This window comes from Saccostrea cucullata, unplaced genomic scaffold (genome assembly GCF_032062105.1).
Source record: "Saccostrea cucullata isolate Sc308-1 unplaced genomic scaffold, CSIRO_AGI_Scuc_v1 ctg975, whole genome shotgun sequence".
NCBI lineage: Eukaryota > Metazoa > Mollusca > Bivalvia > Ostreida > Ostreidae > Saccostrea > Saccostrea cuccullata.
Window position 1 is genome coordinate 58,027 of NW_026940405.1, and position 22,060 is coordinate 80,086.

Consider the following 22,060-nt stretch of genomic DNA (forward strand, 5'->3'; position numbering starts at 1 on the left):
TAAAGAAGAAAAAACTTTTCATTTTGTTGTGTCCGAAATATGAAACACAGAGAAGATATTCAAAGCAAAATTATCTTCTTTTCCTGTAGTTTCAACCAAACAATCCATATCATATACAATTTTGTTAAAGTCAAAAATGAAAATACAGTTGTAAAAGGGTTTGTAAAATATCTTTTTATGTCAAATATATTATTTTAGAAAAAAATGTGTTAGTCATACGTACCTAGTCTCTGATGACTTCACTGCATCACTGAAGGGATTTCAAAAGTTTGTATTCATTTCTATAGTTGTGATCTAAGTACTGTACGTGTTATCATGCTTCAATTATTATGTTCTGTATGGGCCTTTACCAGTCACTGTAAATGTGTACACTACATATGTGTCAATAGATTATTGGACATTAAGCAAGTATAACAGGTTTTTTTTTATGAAAAATTAACCTGTTTCTTCCGCGATTTATTTTACCATTCACTCAAGGTGTATTGTAAATATTATTCAATAAACAAAATTTACATTTAAATTAATAAAGTCAATGTTCAAGATATTAAACATGAAGAATATAAAGACCATTATATGTACCAAAGTGAAACACTATTTTCCCTTAAAAAATGAATATTTTCATACAAAAATCCCGAGTTGCCTCCTCTTGGACTGCCTAATATTTCCCGCCACGCATTGCGAGTCTATGAACAACACGTGAAATCCAAAATGGCTGATCAGAATGATGAAGATACGACTCCGGCGGCAGATATTGTCGTTACTAAGTATAAAATGGCCGGAGATATGGTCAATGGTGAGATATTTACTAATAACTTGAGCTAATTTTATTTTTTAATGAATCTTTCGATGATGTTCATTTTAATAGGGCTTTCGTTCACTTTTGATAAAGCTAACGTTTTGCCATGCCGATTGACACATGTGTGATTGCACAACAAAGTGTCAAAACTTTTAGGTTATCTGTGATAATGAGAGAAAATGATTTCTGTGTTCTAACAAAGAACTACAATTATCATGACATCATCATTTAAAGAAACTTCTCAGCGCGATCTAGTTTTTCCTCTTTACCATATGTTTATATCCCCCCCTTCGCCTCGCCTCAACAAAATCACGATCCAACAATAAATCCTACTATTCCAATCTATCCAACTATCACGGATTAAGATTTTTTTTAATTGACATTTTTTATATGAATGGCTTTCATTCGTGGCAATTTGAATAAAAAAAAAAATTATAAATTTTTTTTTACATATGGTTGGTAAGCGGTGCGTCGATTTACCCAAATGGAAACACAAATGGACCCAAATGGAAATCAAATGGAATATCAAATATGTATTATCGTATTTTATTACTTATTTAAAATGATGAAAATAAATTAACTTACAGTTACAAATGGAGTTATATATTTATTATTAATCTCTAATATTGTATTTGGTGACATGAAGTTTTGATAGTATTCTATATACCGGCAAAATTTTTTGTGAAAAGGGGGTGGTATTATGATTGTAACACAACAATCCGTTCATACTGCCATAGAAACTATCAAATACTTCAGTTTTGTATTCAAATATGTTCAATAATAATTACAAATAGAATTAAATCACATTTTTAAAAATACAATTGAAGAAAATAATGATATTAAAATATTCTCTTTTTGTTAACATGGTTAATTTCAGTATTTTCTATATTTTAGATAAGTAAAAACTTGAGAATACAATATAATATATATATTTTATATTCCATTTGGGTCCATTTGATTTCCATTTGGGTTCCATTTGGGTCCATTTGTTTCCATTTGGGTAAATCGATGCACCCTTGGTAAGGAATTAAAATACAATGAGACATTATACTACTCGATTAATGTTGAAGGGTGTATTCACTCTTTTGGGTTTATCTTCTATTGAGATTTAAGTGGACCCTACCAAAAACACAATACTGGGGGATTATGTCATTATAGATAGTTTTCGATTGACCTAAATTTAGCAAAAGTTGCCTCCCGTTGGCCACCATACTGGAGGTCCAAATGCTCATATTCCTTCATTGTTCCACAAATTTTAAATTTTTATATTTGCGATTTTGAATTAGGAATCATTATTTTTCTGAGGTATAGGAATTTTTGGAAGCCTCCTTTATTTAAAAAAAATTATCTAATAAAGATTTTCCACCAAATATTTCTGCTATACTTTCTTAAACTTGGTAAGACTAAGAGGAAAACTCACCGAGTCGACCTCCAATATAGCGACAAACGGGATGTAACTTTTGCTAAATTATCGAAAACTATCTATAGGCAGGGGAACATTCCCCTGATCCACGTTTTTCATAACCCAGTATCAATCGATCGACCAATCGTAGATTGACATGATTGAGATCCATTGAATTTTAGTCATTGTCATAATTATAATAATTTGAATTCAAAAATGTGTTTGTTTTATTGCTAGTTGATTAACAACGTCTGTTTATTTAAAAGGCATCATGAAGGAAGTGATTGCCAAGTGTGTTGCTGGGGAAAATAACAACATTTGTGAGTTTGTGACAGGTTTTACAAGATGACGAGCAAAGTGTTTAAACAAGGACAAAGAAATGAAGAAAGGTATGAACATGATGAACAAAAAATCTACAGACTTTGTTAAAGCCCTCCAGCTTTAATCATTTCTAAGGTTGCAGTTGCCAAGTATGGTCATGGACAAGTTTTAAAAAAGAGTTAACTCATTTAAATGTATATAAAGAAGAATATGCATAAAGCAAAAAATTACAATGAACTGACACTTACAGGGGAATTATTTTCATTACCCATGGCTTTAAAATATATCGTAAATTGAACAGATAATGAGATTCAAATAGGTTCAACATGAACCAAAATCGTCTGTCCTTGAGACGTAACTCTAAGTGTATTTTACTGTATGTCATATTGAAAGTGAAAGGATTGTTTTGGTGTCTTAAAACATGTTATATTGGAAAAGAGTAAGAGAATGATTTAATTTGTAGAAATATTTAATTGCATTGGCCATATGAAGGTCTGTCTCAATCTTCTTGGAAATATCAGTGTGATGTCAGATTTGTGATTTTTTTCTAGGTATTGCCTTCCCAACATGTGTTTCAGTCAACAACTGTATATGTCATTTCTCTCCCCTTAAGAGTGACCCAGATAAAGAGCTCTCTGATGGGGATGTTGTGAAGATGTAAGTAAAAAAAATAAGAATGACTGTGTCGTGATGGGTGCTTATTTACAATAGGAGGTTTCAATTTGTAACCTTTGCGTATTTATCTGTTTTCAGTATAGAAAGAAGAGAAAGTTAACAAAAAAGAAAACTTCTTTCTCCATAAAATACTACACAAATTTGATTTTATTTCACTGTTTCTTTGTGAAAAACCACGACTCAAGATTTCCTTTAAATGATCTGTGAGTGAAATTAATATAGTCAATTTTCAAGAAAATCAATATTGATTTTTGAAAAAGATGATGAGAATAAGTATGGCACGCCAAATTCACAAAAATGAGATAAACCTAGTTTCACATTTGATAAACTAGGTTTATCGACTGTAAACTATAGTTTACAAACCGTAAATTATAGTTAACGATTCGTTAAGTATAGCTTTCATCTGTAAAACTATATTTAACAGTCGGTAACTATAGTTTACGAATGCTAATCTAAGTTTATCTGTCTGAATAAAGCGTTAACAATAGATTTTGTTGATTAACATAGATTCACATTTGTAAACTATATTTATTGTTCTTTTTGTAAACTATAGTTTACAATCGTAAACTAAGATTAATGGTTGTTAATCATAGTTTCACAAATCGTGAAACTATATTTAGGAGATCGTTAACCATAGTTAACGGTATGTAAACTATGGAGTTTACAAATGGAAACTGTATTAATATAATCTATGTTTTGCAATCGCAAATGATAAGTTTTCCGTGCTTAAAGTTTACCGTTGTGAATACATATTATCGCGTTACTTAGTTTACAGATGTAAAATATATAACGTTAACTATAGTTTACAGTCCATAAACTATAGTTTACAACCGAGAAACCTAGTTTATCGATTGTGAAACTATGATTTACTCATTTTTGTGAATTTGGCGTGCCATAAATAAGTATATATATGCTTTTTAGGTCACCTGAGTAAACTCAGGTGACCTATTACTATCTGTTTTTGTCCGTAATGTGCGTTAACATTTAAACATTTTCATGAAATTTTTCTCTAAACCACTGAACCAATTTCAATATATTTTGGCATATAGCATTTGGGTGAAGGGGACACAAAATTTGTGAATTTTGTGGTTAATGCCCCCCCTGGTACACTGGGGGGTAGGGCAAAAACCACTAAAATTAGTGGATCTGTTAAAACTCTTCTTCTTTACTCCCAGACATTAAGCAGTCAAACTGTTGGTATGATTGTAATCAGCATTGAGTCCTCTACCAAAATTGTGAAATTCATGGCCCCAGGGTCAAATTCTGGTTTATTGCTCTATTGATTATATTGAAATATGCATTAATTCTTTGATAATCTTCTTCTCTGCTTCTGGGTATTAAATAAACTAATTAGTTCAATTTTTTTTTTAAATAGTTATGATGAGCAAGAGTGCCTCTACCAAAATTGTGAATTTTATGGCCCCAAGGTCAGGGGTTATGGTGTTAGGGCAGGGCTCTATTGATTTTATAGTGAAAATGCATTAAATCTTTGAAAATATTCTTCTCTGTTCCTGAGTATTAAATAAACTATTTAAGTTCATAATTATTATGAGCAAGAGTGCCTCTACCAAAATTGTGAATTTTATGGCCCCAGGGTCAGGGGTTATGGTGTTAGGGCGGGGCTGTAAATTGTTATAGTGAAAATGCATTAAATCTTTACAAAAAAATCTTCTTCTCTGCTACTAGGTATCAATTAAACTAACTAAGTACATAGTTATGATAGCAAAGTGCCTATCACCAAAATTCACTTGAAATTCATAAAACAGATCAGGGGTTCTGGTTTAGTGTAAAGGCTAACTATTGATTATATAAGAAAATGCATTAAATCTTTGAAAATCTTCTTCTCTATTCCTGAGTATTAATTCTCTAAGTACATAGTTTGATGAGAAGCAAGTGCCTCTACCAAAATTTCTGTGTGAGTTCCGGGGTTTATTAAGTTTTGAAAAAATAGTTTACTCAATTTTCCTATGATTATATAGTGAAAATGCATTAAATCTTTGAAAACTTCTTCTCTGCTTCTGGGTATTAAATTTTCTACAATAAGGACATAGTTATGATGAAGCAAGAATGCTTCTACCAAATTTGAGAATTTTATGGCCCCAGGGTCATCTGTCCAATGTTATGGTGTTAGTGATGTGGCTGTATAATGACATATATGGTGAAAATACATTACATCTATGAAAATCTTTTTCTCTACTTGGGTAATAAAGAAGAACTATTTTTATTTATGATTGGATGGGCTCTTCTTCCAGAATTGTGAATAATATCAAGGCCCCTGAAGTGTCAGACATTTAAATATGGGGAAGGTTGTGTTTATATGTTATATGTACTGAAAATGAATTGTTTGAAATCTGCTCCTTGGTATTAATGAAACATTTTTGATAAGCAAGTGTGCCTTTTCAAAAATGATAATGTGTATGACCTAGGGTCAGATGGTTCATGTTGGTAGGAGCACTTTCTGATTATTGCTGAATATTACTGATTAGTTGACATCTTTTTTGTTATGTTCCTGCTTATCCATTTTAAACAAACTAAGTATTATTAATTATGATTAGCAATGGTGCCTCTTTCAAAATTGTGAATGCCATAATAATTTATATCATGAACCAAATTCAATTGTTTTGAAAGTTGTTGCATGATGCTCAGGTGACCTATAAGGCCCATGGGCCTCTTGTTTGATTGAGGTTTTATTTTTATAACTGTACGCATTTTATTCAAGTTTTTACAACATGATTTTCCAACCTTTTGTGTGTTGATTTCTATGTACTGAGTTAGTTTTATTTTTAATTGACAGTGACTTAGGAGCTCAGATAGATGGCTACATTGCTGTGATTGCACACACACTTGTCGTCGGTGCATCAAAGGTTGGTGTCTCTCTGATCTTAGAATTAAAAGAGATAGAAGGGTTCGACATTAACGCTTGTCCGGTACCAGTGAAAAAAAAATTACTGATAAGTAAATTTTATTGGGCACTTGTCCGATCGGACAAGTGCATTTTAATATCTATATTTATATTTAGCTTATTTATTTTATATATTGGACCCCAGGCCAGATGTTAAATAAACAAAGAAAAACAGAAGTCTGAATTTTTTGGCGGTATTTCAATATTTCTTCATATGTATCGATATGCATATATGCGTATCGTCCTCACAGATATCTCGATATATTGTCCCAGCCCTAGTATCTTGGTAATTATTGTATGTGAGTACTGCTGGTGATGTAATTATTTTAAAAAAAAAATCTATTATAGGAAAATAAAGTTAAGGGGAGGAAAGCAGACGTGATCATGGCAGCACATTTAGCTTCAGAAGCTGCCCTTAGGATAGTCAAACCAGGCAATGAGGTAATTAAAAAGACAGAAGTGACCAGGTTCTATTTTAAATCCTTGACAAATAATCAGGTTTTCATGTCCAGACAATGATTAAAATAAAGATTATTATTATTATTGATCTCTTTTGCTGTATACTGCTACATTGGCTAAAATGCTAAACGGTTTAGAGATTGCTGACAGTTCCTCCTCTTGTAGAATAATTTGGTGACTGACGCTGTACAGAAAGTTGCTGAGTCATATAAATGTAAACCCATTGAAGGTGAGAATGTGCAAGATTAAAATACACCTGCCATTATGTGGTGTGTCAATAATATTCTCCAGTATTTATGTTCCGTGTTGTGGCCATGATATTTTGATCAATCTATTTCTTGTTAGGAATGCTTTCACACCTGTTAAAGAAGCATGTTATTGATGGGGAAAAGGCAATAATTCAGAATCCCTCAGAGGCACAAAGGTAAGTTTTATCAGATAAAAAAGAAATGTGAAAAGGTAATGAACTCATCTGTATTGGATATTCAAACTGTACTGGTTGGGCCATCTGTAAAAATCTGTTTTGCCCTCTCCTGACTTGCATTTTTTTTTCTAAAAATAATTTGATAGTTTGATATATGCACATTTTTTGTTCTGATTTCAATAAAAATGCAATGCGTAAGCAAGTGGATATAACCTTATTGTCATGCTAAAAGTTGATGTTTAAATTTTAGGAAAGAACATGAAAAGTGTGAGTTTGAGACGTATGAAGTGTATGGAGTTGATGTTTTAGTCAGTACAGGTGAAGGCAAGGTGAGGTGGAATAAACCAATAGCACCTGTTTGAATAGAATTATACCTATATCTACAAAAGAGGAAAAATTTTCTAACCATTTTCTTGAAAGAAATTTATTTTGTCTTAAATTGGGATCTAGTGAAATGCATTATCAAATTAAATTTGAATGAATGATTTGGCAGTAAGCATCTAAATCTGACATCATTATATCTGTATTCACAGGGTAGGGAACAGGAGACCAGGACTACAGTGTATAAAAAGAAAGATATTATCTATCAACTGAAAATGAAGGCCTCACGACGTAAGTCGGGGTACTCTACAACTGTATGTCATTGAAAGTTTTCATCTCGTGAAATCAAATATATACATTATTTGTTTGTAAATGTGATTGCTGTATGCAATTCAGCAGTTACTAAACGTAATAAAACATGCATATAGCAAGCATCAGGGACAAGCAAATTAGATTTGATCTAATTTGTTATAACTGATATTTAATATTAAATATGTTATAACCCACAGGGTATGAAAATCAGTTGGTTGTACATATGAGTTTAGAAGTGTTTTCACTACAACCATAATATGCTATACATAATTGATTGATAAGAAATTATTTTACCTTAAATTACCTAGGATGTCTTTAATTTTGTTAGCAGTTTCTTAATAAAAGGGAGTTAACAAGAGCAGTCAATTAATATTGCAAAATGAATGAAATGTGTGATAAGTGTCCCAGGAATTAGCCCACAAAGGAGAAGAAAAAACCTTTTAAATACAAATTGATCTTGTCATTATTGCAGAGTTCTTAAGTGAAGTAGACAAAAGATTTGGACTGATGCCTTTTTCGCTACGACTCTGTGAAGATGAGAAGAAGGCCAAGATGGGGGTCGTGGAGTGTGTAAAACACGAACTGATGCAGCCCTTCTCTGTACTGTATGAAAGAGAAGGTAGGTTTTCTTTATCATACAATGGAAATACATGTACCATATTGGGTCGTGGAGTGAAATCAACCTTTTTCTGCTTTCTCTGAAGGAGTCCTGAAGATTCCCATGATCATTCAGTATGAAGAATGAATGGGGGTTGGGAATTCAATATATAAGAAGATCACTGTAAATGCACAAATATTTGTGGGGGATTAAATTTCATTTATTTCGTTGTTAACAATTATCAACGAAATTAAATCCCACACAAAATTTTTTATGACCATGTATTGAAAAGGTTTAAATTCAAAACAACAAAACTAAAATCCCATGAAACTACTTTTGATGACAAATTAACAAAATTTTATCCTCGCAAAAATTTGTGCTTCTGCAGTATATAAGATTCGTAATAAACAGATGCCACAATTGAACAAGGATGTGTACATGTATGTGACACATTAGATTTAATTTCAGATTGAATTTTGTGGCTCAGTATGTAACAAGAGATTGATTAAATTTCAGGGGAGTTTGTGGCGCAATTCAAGTTCACAGTCATTCTGATGCCAAATGGACCTTTAAAGATAACAGGACTACCATTTGATGAGGAATTATATGAATCTGAATACCAGGTAGAGGACGAGGAAATCAAGGTCAGTGTATCTTATTGGGTATAAAGATTAACAAACATACATGTATCAATTATTTGTTTATTCATGGGTAATTATTCTATTTAAAGGGGCATAGACACAGTTTCAACTGATTTTTTAAATTGAATTTTAATTTTTACAATTCCTAGGTATGGCATCATCTACTGATCAGCCAAAATTTGAACATCATTTGTTTATTAACAAATGAGATCGAGAACTTAACGTTTATGTAAACATAAACAAGGCACGAACCTTGTTTATGTTTACATATAGAAAATATCATATTTATAACAAAATGATATTCAGCAAATCATAAAAAACTGACTAATTGAATTTAGAATTAACTTTTTTATTGAGATTATCTGCTTTGTACGAACATATATTAGTATATTAACATTATGTAAACAAAACATGAAACAGACCATGTTTACATAACAAAGGTTTGGAGCTCTAAATCTGTCTTGTATCTCGACAACCGAAGTTCAAATTTTTGATGATCATTAGTAAGACAAGTTAATAATTTGATAAAAATTGAAAATTAAATTTGAAAATTTTTAGCTTAAACTGTGTCCATGCCCCTTTAATATTCTTAAAAAGAAACAGAAGTATTAAAAATGACAGTTTATCTGAATTTTTAAGATAAAAAGAAGCCCAGAATCACCAAATTAGTCAGTTTGTGCATTTTGTTTCTCCGAGTTTCCCAATATGTAGGTCACAATGACCTACTTTTAGAATTTTAAGGCTTTATCTTAATATATAGAACACCATGAGACTTCCAACAGAAGTGATTGTTTGTACTATATACAAAAGAATGATTTTACTTTAGGCTTTTTGGCCTTGTGTACAAAAAGCATGTATTGTTTCAACCCAGTATCCGGGGTTAGATTTCTGCATGGACTAGCCCTTCCCTAGATGGGTGAAAGTAATTGTCTCCTCATGTTTGTGATTTATCTGAAAATAGATGGAGCATTTTGAGGAAGCTAACATCCTTACAACCAAAATGGATTGTAATGTGCTTTTATAATTAGTTCCTACCAGTAATATTTAATGTTAGGATGCATTGGACGCAGAGATATTTATATGTCCACCATTTATGAAATCTACAGACTTAATGCTGTATTTTATCATACTTCAACAGGCCCTGCTTTCTCAATCTGCATCAAGGAAGGCAGCCAAAAAGAAGAAGAAGAAAGCAGGAAAATCGATGGCAGAATCAGCAGAAAATGCAGAAGACTAAAGTCAAAATCTTCATATATTTTATTGATGGTGCATGGAGGACAGACTCCAAAAAACGTGGACAATTAAATAGAAAACGGACAATTGTACAACCGAAATCTCGCTATCAGCGATCCTTAAAAAGTGGCTTGAAGAGAGACAATTTCTTTGTTTTTAAAGAACATTAAAACTCGAGTTTCAGTGGATGAGAAACTCGGTGTCATTTTCATCATGGTCCTGTCCAGTAGAGAACGCTAGTCTACACGAGTTAATCTTGTTTACTGAAGAACCCCATTGTACAACATATTATCTTTATATGTTAAAAGAGACCTCATCTTTTTATCGATGATTTTCCAAACGTCCACATTCAAAAGTGCTGTAATGAGTTTTTATGGATTTATTCAAACATAATTTATTTTCAGGGCTAATTTTCAGTTTATTTGACTAATTTGAACTAGATATTTATTATTACATTTGTAGAATGACCTATTATTTGAATTTGTACGAATTTATTACAGATACAGTGATCATGTATGTTAAATTATTATGACATTTAGTGTGTAAGATCTGGAATGTGTAAATCTGCTGAATAAAATGATATTCTGCTGTCGTGTATACAGTTTCTGCATCAGTAATCTGAAAGTTACATAAAGTACTTCAAAGATTCAGAATCATTTAGGTAAGAAAAGCATGAAAAGTAATTCTTCTGCCTGTCATTTTGCATTTAGAACCCAACCCGCTTTTTCCTCCAATCAGCAGCTGCTAAATTTCCTATTAAGTTGATCACTTAATTGTTAAGATTCTATGTCTATGCAGTAACTCTTGATTCATTAGCCAATAGCCGATAGGTTCTAAGTAAGTTAGATCATATTAAGTAAAATTTTAGTGGAAATGCTTCGCTCCCTCCGCCCCTTCTTAATCACTAAAATTTTACTTGATATGATCTAACTATTACTTAGCCCAGAGCTGAGGAAATGGAGAAATTTTTATCATTCATACACTGCTGCATATTGGTCAGAGATGTTCAACTGTTTATTTTCTGACTCTGACCTTTCATGCAGCTGAGATTTAAACTTCAGTACCTCTGAATTTGACCAAACACTCTCCTTTTGCATTTAGTTTTATTTCAGAATTAAACTGTTCCAAGAGTGTTTTCTGAAATCATCAAACATCGGAAAATGATATAAATTGGTGAGATTTTCAGGTATCTCATTTTTTAACCTTGACCCTCCTTATGACCTTGAATTTTTTTCTCATTTTTCCATGCTTCATTTGAAAAGAAGAATATGGCCCATTAAGAATTCCTTTTTAATATATATTTGGAGGCCATGAATACATTAAAAAGGGAGGGGGCATGGCAAAACTTAAAAAAAAAAATTATTTTCAAAACGACAAAGTCGGACATAAGGACAAGGCGACCTGATGCGGTGCCACATTCTCTCCATAATCAAAACATTTATTCCAAGTAATAAACTTTTATTCTTGAAATGTCATGGACACATATTTGAATAAATGAATTCAGGTGAGAAAAATTAAATGCATTGTTGAATAAACCTCCCAATGACTTGTAACCTGACCAAGTAAGAACAACTATATATTTCTGTTTCATGATGATGTGTAGCATATGATTAGGAACAACAAAAATGGAAAGAGCAAGCGAAAATGTCAATGTTGTTAGGGTTACGTCAGGTAGGTATTTTTGTAGAATAGGTGACGAAAGTATTAGAACAAACTGAATATTACATGCGTGTTAATTAGTTTTCCTCCTTAATAACTTAACGTTATGCATTAATTTTGACAGAATCTCGACATCTTTAGCAAAAATAATACAGAACGTGAAGCAAAAAGGTAGCGTAATTCCTTGCAAAGATAGCTTCTCTTTTCCTAAAATGAATACTGAGTACTCAGGATTTATCACATTAAAATATTTATACTTTGTCTAAAGAATTCGGGTATCAGGAAGGAAAGGTCAAAATGATCAGAAAGTATTTAGTTATTGCCTGAAATCATTAATACCCATTACTTTTAGTTGCTCTGGAAACTTCACATAAGGGCGGGAAGGTTGGGGGCCAACTTTTTACACAGACTTCAAAGGGGATGAGAGAGAAGAGGTAGGATAGTTATAGAACTGTAGCTCTCCAGAAAAAATTCATCCTTCTCAGTACTAAAAGACCATCAAGTTACTGAGGTGCATCTTCTGGTGGCATTGGTCTTTTCACACATTACGAAACATTTTGTCAGTACTTACAAAAGTACATTTATTAGGTGAAATACTATAAATTGAGATAACAAACAGTATTCAAGCTCAAAAGTCCATAAAACAATACAAAATAGGAGCAGAGCAAACCCAGACTTCCATAGCATCAGAGGTGGGATCAGGTGCCATGGAGGAGTGTGTATCCCCTGCCGACCGGTCACACCAGCCATGTGCACTTTGTCCTGTTCGGGAGCCACCCATCAGAGCTAATGATATATGACCATTTGTGCGATGTGTGGAATATGGATTGTATCTCAGGAACACCTTGGCCAATATGGTACAGGGGCATTCGTTTATTTCTAAAAATGGAGACGTCATTTTTAAAAATTGGAGATAGTAACGAAAATAAACAGAAAAAGAACCAAAAGGCAGATTATTACCAAACTTAAGCATAAGGATGAGGATACGTTGTAGATATATATCGTGAGAGTATACCATGTGGCAAAGTTTTCTTAAAACTGATATTTTGCCTACAAGAAGGAAAAGGACCAGAGGCCCATGGCCACAGTGCTCACCTGAGCACTATGGCTAGGAAAAAAGCAAAAATCAATCAAGCAAATGTTTAAAAGCTTCAATGCATGTGGTCCCGACTTATCCCTGAGAGGGGGAGGGGTGTAACGATTTTAATCACTTCAAATCTGTACTAACTAAGAATGTTTACATATACAGTAAAACTCGGTTATATCGAAGTCACAGGGACCTATGAAATTACTTCGCTATATCCGTAATTCGTTATATCCGTATAAGGAATTCATTAAATTCAAATAGTTTGGGATCCAAAATAACTTCGCTATAACCGTGAATTCGCAATATACTTGTACTTATGAAACGAGTTTTACTGTATCCTTCATTTGAACAAAAATTGAATCCCCTTTACTCAAAGATGCTTAGTGGCAAGAAGTACAGACGGACATACTACAGACAAATTGTGATCAGAAAAGCTTAATTACTTGAGCTTTTCAACTCAGATGAGCTAATAATCAAATCTTGTCAGTTGATGCATTTTGGGATTTCATGTCACGACTCAAAAGTAGGTCACAGTGACCTATATTTTGATTTCAGGTATTGATTTTTGTACTATTATCATGATATCTAGGATACTGAGAGGCTTCGAGTAAGAGTATTTTGTTAAAAGCAGAACACAGTGACTTAAATTTTGAATCTCATAATTGCATCTCAATGTATAGGATACTTAAGGTAATCAGCAAACTTTGTAAAATGAGTGTACACTACCAGGAGATTATGGCATTATGATCCAAAACTTTTTTTCTGTAATACTTCAAAAGGTTGATCAGTCTGTCTATGTGTGTGTGAAGGTATAAGTTCCTTAAACATAAACATGATAAATACAGTTGATAATTAAGTCCTTACTTGGGGATACAGATAACAAAGTTCAAAAATAACATTTATATCCTTTATTTCATTCCCAAAGGAAGTTTCTCCCTAATAAATATAAACATTGTGTAAAAGATTTTAAAAAAAAAACTAATATCACAGAAATTCTAAAATAAGATGTAGTCCTCCTCTTCATATCCCTGATCTTGTAATTCATCACGGAGCTTTTTCCACCAAGGCTGCCGTAATAAACGTAATGTTTCTATGTGATCAGTCCTGGCTTTGGTTGCTATTGGTAACACATTACTAGAATACATTTCAATGTCCTTTTCACCTGCATCTTTTAAAGGAGGGGCCACTGAAATAAAGCAAAAGCATTGTAAATTTTCTTAATATACTACATGTTGTATGTACTTCAGATTTCAGTGACTTTTCATTTTGTATTACAGTGTAGTAACTGACAAACTATATACAATACAATTTACATTTTAAATATATAACATTTTAAATATTACAGTGTGAATCCCTTTGTAACTGACAAACTAGTCTGTGATTAAATATATATGTAACATGTCTTTGTAACATTTCTGCAGCTTTTTTGTAACTAATTATTGCTATCACAAAATAAAAATAAATATTTACTGTGCTTTCGCAATGCATTATCAGTTTTTAATGAAATTAAAATAAAATTATGTCTTTATGAATCCATTCATCTTACTATACCACTGTTCCAGTGATATATACAAAAAAATTAGGACATCTTTTACTTTGCCAAATCAGTTATTTTACGGTTGAATGAATTTCTTTCCATTACCGAAAGTTGCTTTTTAGCCCTCTTAACAGAATTAAAAATTTTCCATTTTTTTTCCATTTTTAATAAAATTTTAACAATATTTTGGGTTTCCAAGGTTTTAAAACTGTTAATCATAAGTGTTGTACTAAAAGTGCTTCTTTACCGGATGTGATGCCTATATTTCCTCAAAATGACTGATAGCAAGAAGGGGGGATGTTTTAAGAGTTATGTGTTACCTTCTAAAGTTTAATGATAACCTTAAAAATAAATATATTTAGGTAAAAAGTAAATTTACAAAAAATTAATGCTCCTTTTAAACATTAAATGTCATTTTTAGACCCCAGAAAAAAACAAATACCCGGTAAATCTTAAAACATCCCCCCTTCCGACCATTTAATGAAAACGTGCTAGTCCGCCATATACAACAAATGCAGCCCGATTTCTACCATGCATTCAGTTTATTAATTAATCTGAGCGAAATTATCACAATACATGTTTTTAAAAATAAATACTTTTTACGGTGAAACTGTCATTTATGCTATTGAAACACATGAGCCTGATGCGTTATATATACATTTGTTTAATTTTGACAATTTCAGCATTAGCAATGAAAAAATTAAATATAAAATTATGGTCCGGCCTTTTAGTACAATGCTTATGATTAACAGTTTTAAAACCTTGGAAACCCAAAATATTTTAAAATTTTTTATCAAAAATGTCCCATACTAAAAAGATTTTACATTCAACCATAAAATAAACTTTAAAATTAACCAAGATAATGATAAACCAATAAGTTGTTAATTTCCATACTAACCAGATTTTACAAGTAAAATATATACAAGAAATGATAAACCAATGATATATACTAAGTCATACTTTCATGAGATATGTACAAATGTATATCTATATCCTTCTAAAATAAGTTTTATTTTAATTATGAAATCTAGAGTCCAAAACCTAAGCAATATGTATGTATGAATTCCCATGATGATACTCACCAGTTAGCTAAATTCAATGATAATCAGAATGTGTTCAGTGATTGTTAGAGTAATGATGCTGACTAACTTTTCTTCTTTTGGTTAATATAGAACACAGGGCACAATAAACTATCTACGGAGACTTACTGGATTCTCGTCCCTGAACTGTGTTATCTGTTGTTGTAGCTCCACTCTTCTGTTTTCTGTCAATCCCGGTGGTTTAATTGTGAAATGAAATCTCTCTCTCTTCTTTCTCATCTTCTCCAGCCATTTCCTCACCTGAAACAAATACCAGCTAGTAAGAACTTAAGAATTCCAAACATTGATATCTTGATCATGGTATAATGAATATATATATTTAAGTGAGTTGGATTATTGTTAAATCCCAACCACTTTCTCTTCAATAGGTATTTTAACCTCAATATCTTGAATCTTCCAATATCTCAAAGTTTTATAATCTAGCTCTTCTCCACTGCATTTGAAAGAATGAAGTTAAAGTGTAAACAGAATGGTTTGTTATTAATAATTACACTGCTACAGGTTATTAAGATTTCAAAAAAAAAATACTCTATTAAAGGGAATGTTTATAATGTATTTTGTCTGATAAAATTTTGCATAGATAGAATTTCCAAAGGCTGTACACAATATTGCTGGTTATATGTTTCAAATTATTCTTTATTTACAAGTTACATTGCTGCTAACATTTAAACAGTTGCTGACAACATGTTCGAACAATAAAATGTTTTTCCAACCTACTTTTCTGTACATATCATTCTTATAATATTAAAAATTACAATATCCGTTAAAGACTGAGTTTTCCTTGCTTACCCCCCTTTGTAATATAACGGCTGCCTTGTAGCGGTGAATGAGGACCTTTTTCTCATCCATTGTCTGACGGGAGTGGAATCCTCGCCAGTTCCTCTGGATTTTAATGGCTGCCTGAATCTGCTCATTCTGCAGATACTTCTCAACATGAGCTGTTTTGAAGTAAAACAAAATTCTTATATTGTAATATATTTTACACATTGTTATGATAATGGATTTCTGAAAAAGAAATTTTGATTTACATAAAAATCTGTATAAATTGGTCAATCGTCATCTCAAACAGAAGCTGGCTCCAATAGGAGAATTACCATCATTACACTCCACTTCTACACTAAAAAGTAGGATCTACTCTTTTGTTCTTGGAATGTCCGAGTCATATAAAGATCTACCTTTTGTTCTAGAACTAATGAGGATGACATTTTTTTTCGGAATCACCATTAGGTATAGCTTTTATTCAAGGTATACTTTCACTATTACTTCTAGCTTCTTTTTCTATGAATTACTAAGCCACCATTAGTTTTAGCTTTTGTTTTGTAAGAATTTATCAAGCCACCATGAATTTCAGATTTTGTTCAGTTGGAATAATTTAAGCATCAGAATTCATGTATACCCTTTTTGTTATAGGAAAATCTGAGCCATGAGATCAACTCATTTGTTGCAGATAAGTTTCTACAGATTGAATTCTTTGACCTACCTGCTGGCAATATTTCTATCGTGTGGAGTTGTTTTTCTTTGAATTCTCTCAGTATCTTTTGTCTGTTGAGCTTCAGTCTCCTCTCCAGTTCTAACGCTTGTCTCGCCTCCTCCTTCCTTCGCTCCATCACAATTTGTCGCCTCCTGAAAGTGGTATGTAACAAAGGAATTATAAATATTAATAAAAAAGGGAAATATGAGGATCTACCAGTAGAAAATGTAAAGTGGACTATTTAAGTTACATGCCTGTACGTATTCTGGAACTTGGAGAAGGCTTTGTCAGCTTTCCTGAGTTTCTTCCTTGTAATGAACCCTCTCCATATTGTCTGAATGACTACAGCTGCTCGGGCAAATCTCTGTTTGATAAAAAATAATAAGTTCTCAATAACGAATTTCTACATCTTCTATAAAGGACGTAATAGGGGTGTGTATTTGTTTACATCTAAAAATACTGGAAAGTGCAGATTTATTTATGTTGATTTTAAATTACAAATATCTATGGGACTGGCTGAAAAGCCTCTTGCATGAAAGAGTTTATCTACTTGTAAAGTTAATATAAATAGTGCATGTAGTTGAGGTTAACATTGAAAAAAAATCATCCTTAAAATTCCTGTGCCGACTCACAATGGTTATCAAAGGGGGAAAACTTTCCATGTTACCCTCAGTCACGTATTGCATTATTAATCATATTATACCGAATATTTACATACATACACAAAATTGAGAACCATGTGCATACAGATTCTGAGCAATCAACATTTTTCTTTAAAATAACACCAGTTGTTAAATAATATTTACAGCTGCTTTAAGACAAGATAAAGAGAGAGAGAGAAGATTGGGGAGGGGGGAGATGTTACTTCTGATTCTGCTTGTTTGGCGTTTCCAGCCTGTAACATCATCATGAGTTCTCGTAGATCCCGTCCAAATCCTGCATTCTCCCATTTGTTAAGAATAGGCTTCAATCCTCTATAAAAGGTATAATATGTTATCTTAATCAATCCAAAATTAAAACATACAGTATCAATTAAATATGTCAAAGTTTACTTTTGTACAATTCCAAATTACTAATTATTTTCATCATAAATTCTTAATATACACTGTACACATTATATACATTATATACATGTGCCTATGTAAGTTAGTATGTTCCATATAATAAAGTGTGTAAAATTAAGAGATGGACTTACTTGTATCTAGTACAGAGAACATCAATCATTGGCTTATGTATATCACAGATTTTTAAGACACATTTGGTAGCAGACCTGTGAAAAAGAATCAAGATTGAAAAATATCTCTTGTCTGAAATTCCGATTGGAGTTAAATCTATAACTGATAAATAATATTGTCAAACATATTTTCAGGAAATGGTAAGAATTTAAAAAAAACATCTTAAATTTAATAAATGATTAAGATTGGAATATAAAGTTATAAAAATATACAAAAATGAATGAGACACTGACATTTACCAATCAGAAGCTGAACATTCATCCATAAAGATTTCTAGAAGAACTTCCAATAGAACATGACTACTTACGAAGCTATGGCAGCATCTTTGTTGACAGTAAGTTTGTATATCAATTCATCCATAATGCTGAACTTCAGTTTCTTGTCAATTTTATTTATAACATTTCTATGAAGAAAATTTGATTTTGTAAATATCAAAGTGATTTTGATTAATCTATCAACAGGAGATTTCAAATAATTTAAATTATTTATAAAAGAATTGTTTAAAATTTGAAAATGCACAGCTTTACATAAAAATGCACTTTTTATGAGGAAAAATATTTTCACTTTCTGAATTAGATTTTCTGACTATTTTGGGTGAAAAGTATTTAAAAAAAACAAATGGAGAAAAGAAATTGTTTCACATATAACCCAGATGACAGACAGGATAAGAAAATGATCTGTCAATATAACAAATGCATGTAATAGTTACTTGTTACATCGTAGAATTTTGGGGAGAAGTTCCATTACTCCAGAGACTGTACTAGGGTCATCAGATATAAGTAACTGTAACAGCCAGGGACTCTCCAGAACTGTCACAAATAGAAATCATTATAATGTTATCAGACAAAAGTAACTAACAGTCGGGGACTCTCCAAAACTATCACAAATAGAAATCTACTGTATTATAAACAAGATAAAGTACCTGGGATTGTTTTATTACATTCTTTGTGGAAAGAATTTTCACTGCAAAAATTTTGTCAAATATGAAAATATATGTCAATGTACAAACATCTTTTTAGAGATGATCATATAACAATATAAAGTTGTTGACTGGGGTAGAGAGAGTCAATCTGTTGGACCGGAGTGCAAGCTGTTGACCAAGGCCATAAACCACGGGCAACAGCTTTCACTCCGGTCCAACAGGTTGACTGTTTCCAGAGACTCAGGTAAATGTCAACAAGTGTTTTGTTAAACTCCTTTACCAAATGAAAAGATAACTCAGTTTAGCACCATATGGCGTCAGCGGGCAAGAGTCTTTTTTAAAAGTCAATTTGAACAGTTCCTGGACAGACAGTCGGGGAAAACAGTCGAATTGTTGGACTTTTTAAAGTAAGAAATTATACAGGGACATTTTAGTAGGGGTATAACAATATTTTTATTTACCTTTTATTTTAACATTTGCCTTACCTTTTCATAAAAACTGAGTGTACAAAATTGCCACCATAAAATGTATGTTACAGAGAGTAAAGTCCTTATTTTACCAACCTTCTGAAGCCAGTTCTGGATATCCATATGTAATTTGAGCTATTGATTCTAGCACTCCCTTGTAACACATCATTAGTCTTTGTCTGTCTTTTTGTAGACTCTGAAAATTGACACTTATTATTGTACTACATGTAATACCATAGTTTTATTGGACTATGAATCTGATTGCATTAATTAAAATGCAAATAGATCTAAGAGTAAAAACATTTAGCTTTTTTTCTGTCATTGAGAACTATTAAACAGTTTACTTATAATGTTGTTATATTATTTTCAAGTGTCACTTATTAAATGATAATCATTTATTTTAGAAATAAATGAAACTATATGAAACTGTAGTCTTTGATTTGGGATTTCGTGACAAAAAGAGTAACTGTCCTCAGATACTGATCATTATCTGAATAATGAAGAACATACTGGTCTGTCTGGAATATTGCCATGTCTCGCTTGTATCCTCCTCGTGACCAAAAACAAATTATTGATGGCTTCAGGAAGAAATTCCTCATTATACTTTTTCTTTTGGGACTCTTCTTCAAGATCTATTCCTAGGCATATCTGACTGAAAGACAAAAATATAGTACATGTAAATATATATCTTAATATATCTGTTTCATACCAACTGAAAGTAAAAATAACAGAATTCAATGCAATGCATGGGTCTGCATTATTGTATTTTTTTGTGCAATACAAAATCATTTTCATTTAGGTAATAAATATTGCAAATGTTAAAAAGACTGAAAAGAATAATGTAAAATAATTTGTTAATTGTATAAAGCTGAGTTCTTTATGACATAGTCATATACAAAGGAACTACACAAGTATACACTTTCTGACATCACTGGTTAAATTTAATAGGCATGTCATTCAACATGGTAAAGCTTTTATTAAGGGTGAAACGATTACACGTGTAAACGGCGACGTTTCGATTATATGCTCTAAACGTTTACAGTTTGAGTAAACGTTTACACGAAGGTCATTATCAATTAATGTCTATCAGAAATAAAGTTTAACACAAACAAATTGTTTTATTTCATAATTTACAAAAGAAACACCGTCTTAAGCAACAATCTAAACCGGAAACATATTGAATGAAAATATCTAAAACCCGATAGGGGCTAACATAATTAATTCCGATTTCCGAGTTGCTTATACTAGCGATGTTTTACGACACTTGAAATATAAAACTTGATATATTTTGATTAAATAAATATAATACATTTTTCACAAGTCTTTGAAAAGTTTCAATACAGTCAACAGGTCTTATTTTACTTTTTTCGAGATAAAAAGACGTCCGGTAGCCAAACAAACCAAGCAGTTGGGTGACGAGGTCGAAAGTGAATGAGTTTAATGCGCCTCAAATTCTTACGGTTAAATCACAATGACCAACAATAAATTTGTAATAACAACTCATACTTATATTAAAGTGAAAAAATTGGTTATTAAATTCGAGTTTCATGAGTAAGTAGCCATAAAAATCAAACATAGAAAATCTCTCGTTTAAACGGTACCGTTTCGTTTACTGCTATCCGTTTAAACGTTTACAAAATTCAGTAAACATTTCACCCTTAGCTTTTATATTAATTAAGAATAAAACAAAAAAGAAAGAACTTCAAGGATATGAAAATATTTCACCTGAGAATAGCTGATAACGATGCTGCAGTCTGCCAGTCTCCATCAATAATGCTGAAATCTTGTTTTAGAATTAGCACAAGTACTTGGAGGATATTGAATTCCCAACATTCATTTCTAATTCTGATTCCATCCTTGCTTCCTTTTGGTGCTGATGCAAGTATTTCTGTTCAGGAAAAATAAAATATCTATGGTATGATATGTGTAGATAACATTTCAATATTCAGTGTTTTTTTTTTAAAATGAAATTTCAAACTGTCAAAAATTGTGTCAGTAACGGTGTAATCTAAATAGCATCGGGGTGAAGGATTTACGCAATGATTTTTAAAAAGAAAATAATTAATCGGTGTTATCTTATAAACGCTTTCTTGAAAAAAGCATAAACGCATACATTGCATTCATGACCAAACTTGTCTGAACGATAAATACATCTTTTAAGAAAAAGTTACCTCTCAAATTCAACAGAAGTATAGGAGTTCCCCTGTCCTTTGTCTCTGCAATTTCAGCTGCTAAATTTATGATTCTTTTGTCCCTCACTGGACTTCTTAACCTCGCAGACATCGCAGAATCAAACGTTGAAGTCCAAATTGGCAGGAGAAATGTTTACAATATGTCAATGTTAAACTGACGCTTGATCAGTATCACATGTGGGCTTGTATATTTTTAAACTATTTTAGGTCTTCCAATGTAATTTTTACAAAATTTCTAAATACCAATATACCTATTGAACATTTCTTTAAGCTGCAACATTTCAAATTATTTTATTGATTTCTGAA

The 22,060-nt window shown here is 31.8% G+C and overlaps 1 protein-coding gene and 1 pseudogene across 1 annotated transcript; one reads left to right on the forward strand and one right to left on the reverse strand.

The window, feature by feature from the left end:
* The first annotated feature begins 666 nt into the window (after nt 1-666).
* On the forward strand, nt 667-10,681 carry LOC134255355 (proliferation-associated protein 2G4-like; annotated as a pseudogene).
* A 4,864-nt stretch (nt 10,682-15,545) lies between these two features.
* LOC134255362 (IQ calmodulin-binding motif-containing protein 1-like) lies at nt 15,546-21,928 on the reverse strand. The gene is made up of 12 exons (XM_062737882.1): nt 21,734-21,928; nt 21,288-21,450; nt 20,073-20,214; nt 19,659-19,758; nt 18,883-18,982; nt 18,481-18,576; nt 18,134-18,208; nt 17,804-17,912; nt 17,193-17,302; nt 16,948-17,090; nt 16,257-16,405; nt 15,546-15,707 (listed from the first exon to the last, which is right to left on the reverse strand). Exons 1-12 carry the CDS (start codon nt 21,843-21,845, stop codon nt 15,558-15,560), a joined length of 1,449 nt encoding a protein of 482 aa, XP_062593866.1. The 5' UTR covers nt 21,846-21,928; the 3' UTR covers nt 15,546-15,557.
* Nucleotides 21,929-22,060: the final 132 nt, after the last annotated feature.

Coding starts and splice junctions, on each gene's coding strand:
- LOC134255362 (XM_062737882.1), bottom strand. CDS start 21,845: ATGTCTGCGAGGTTAAGAAGTCCAGTGAGGGACAAAAGAATCATAAAT. Junction 19,759..20,072: donor GCAATATTCCAGACAGACCA/GTATGTTCTTCA, acceptor GTCAATTTTCAG/AGTCTACAAAAAGACAGACA. Junction 17,091..17,192: donor AAGTTCCAGAATACGTACAG/GCATGTAACTTA, acceptor TACCACTTTCAG/GAGGCGACAAATTGTGATGG.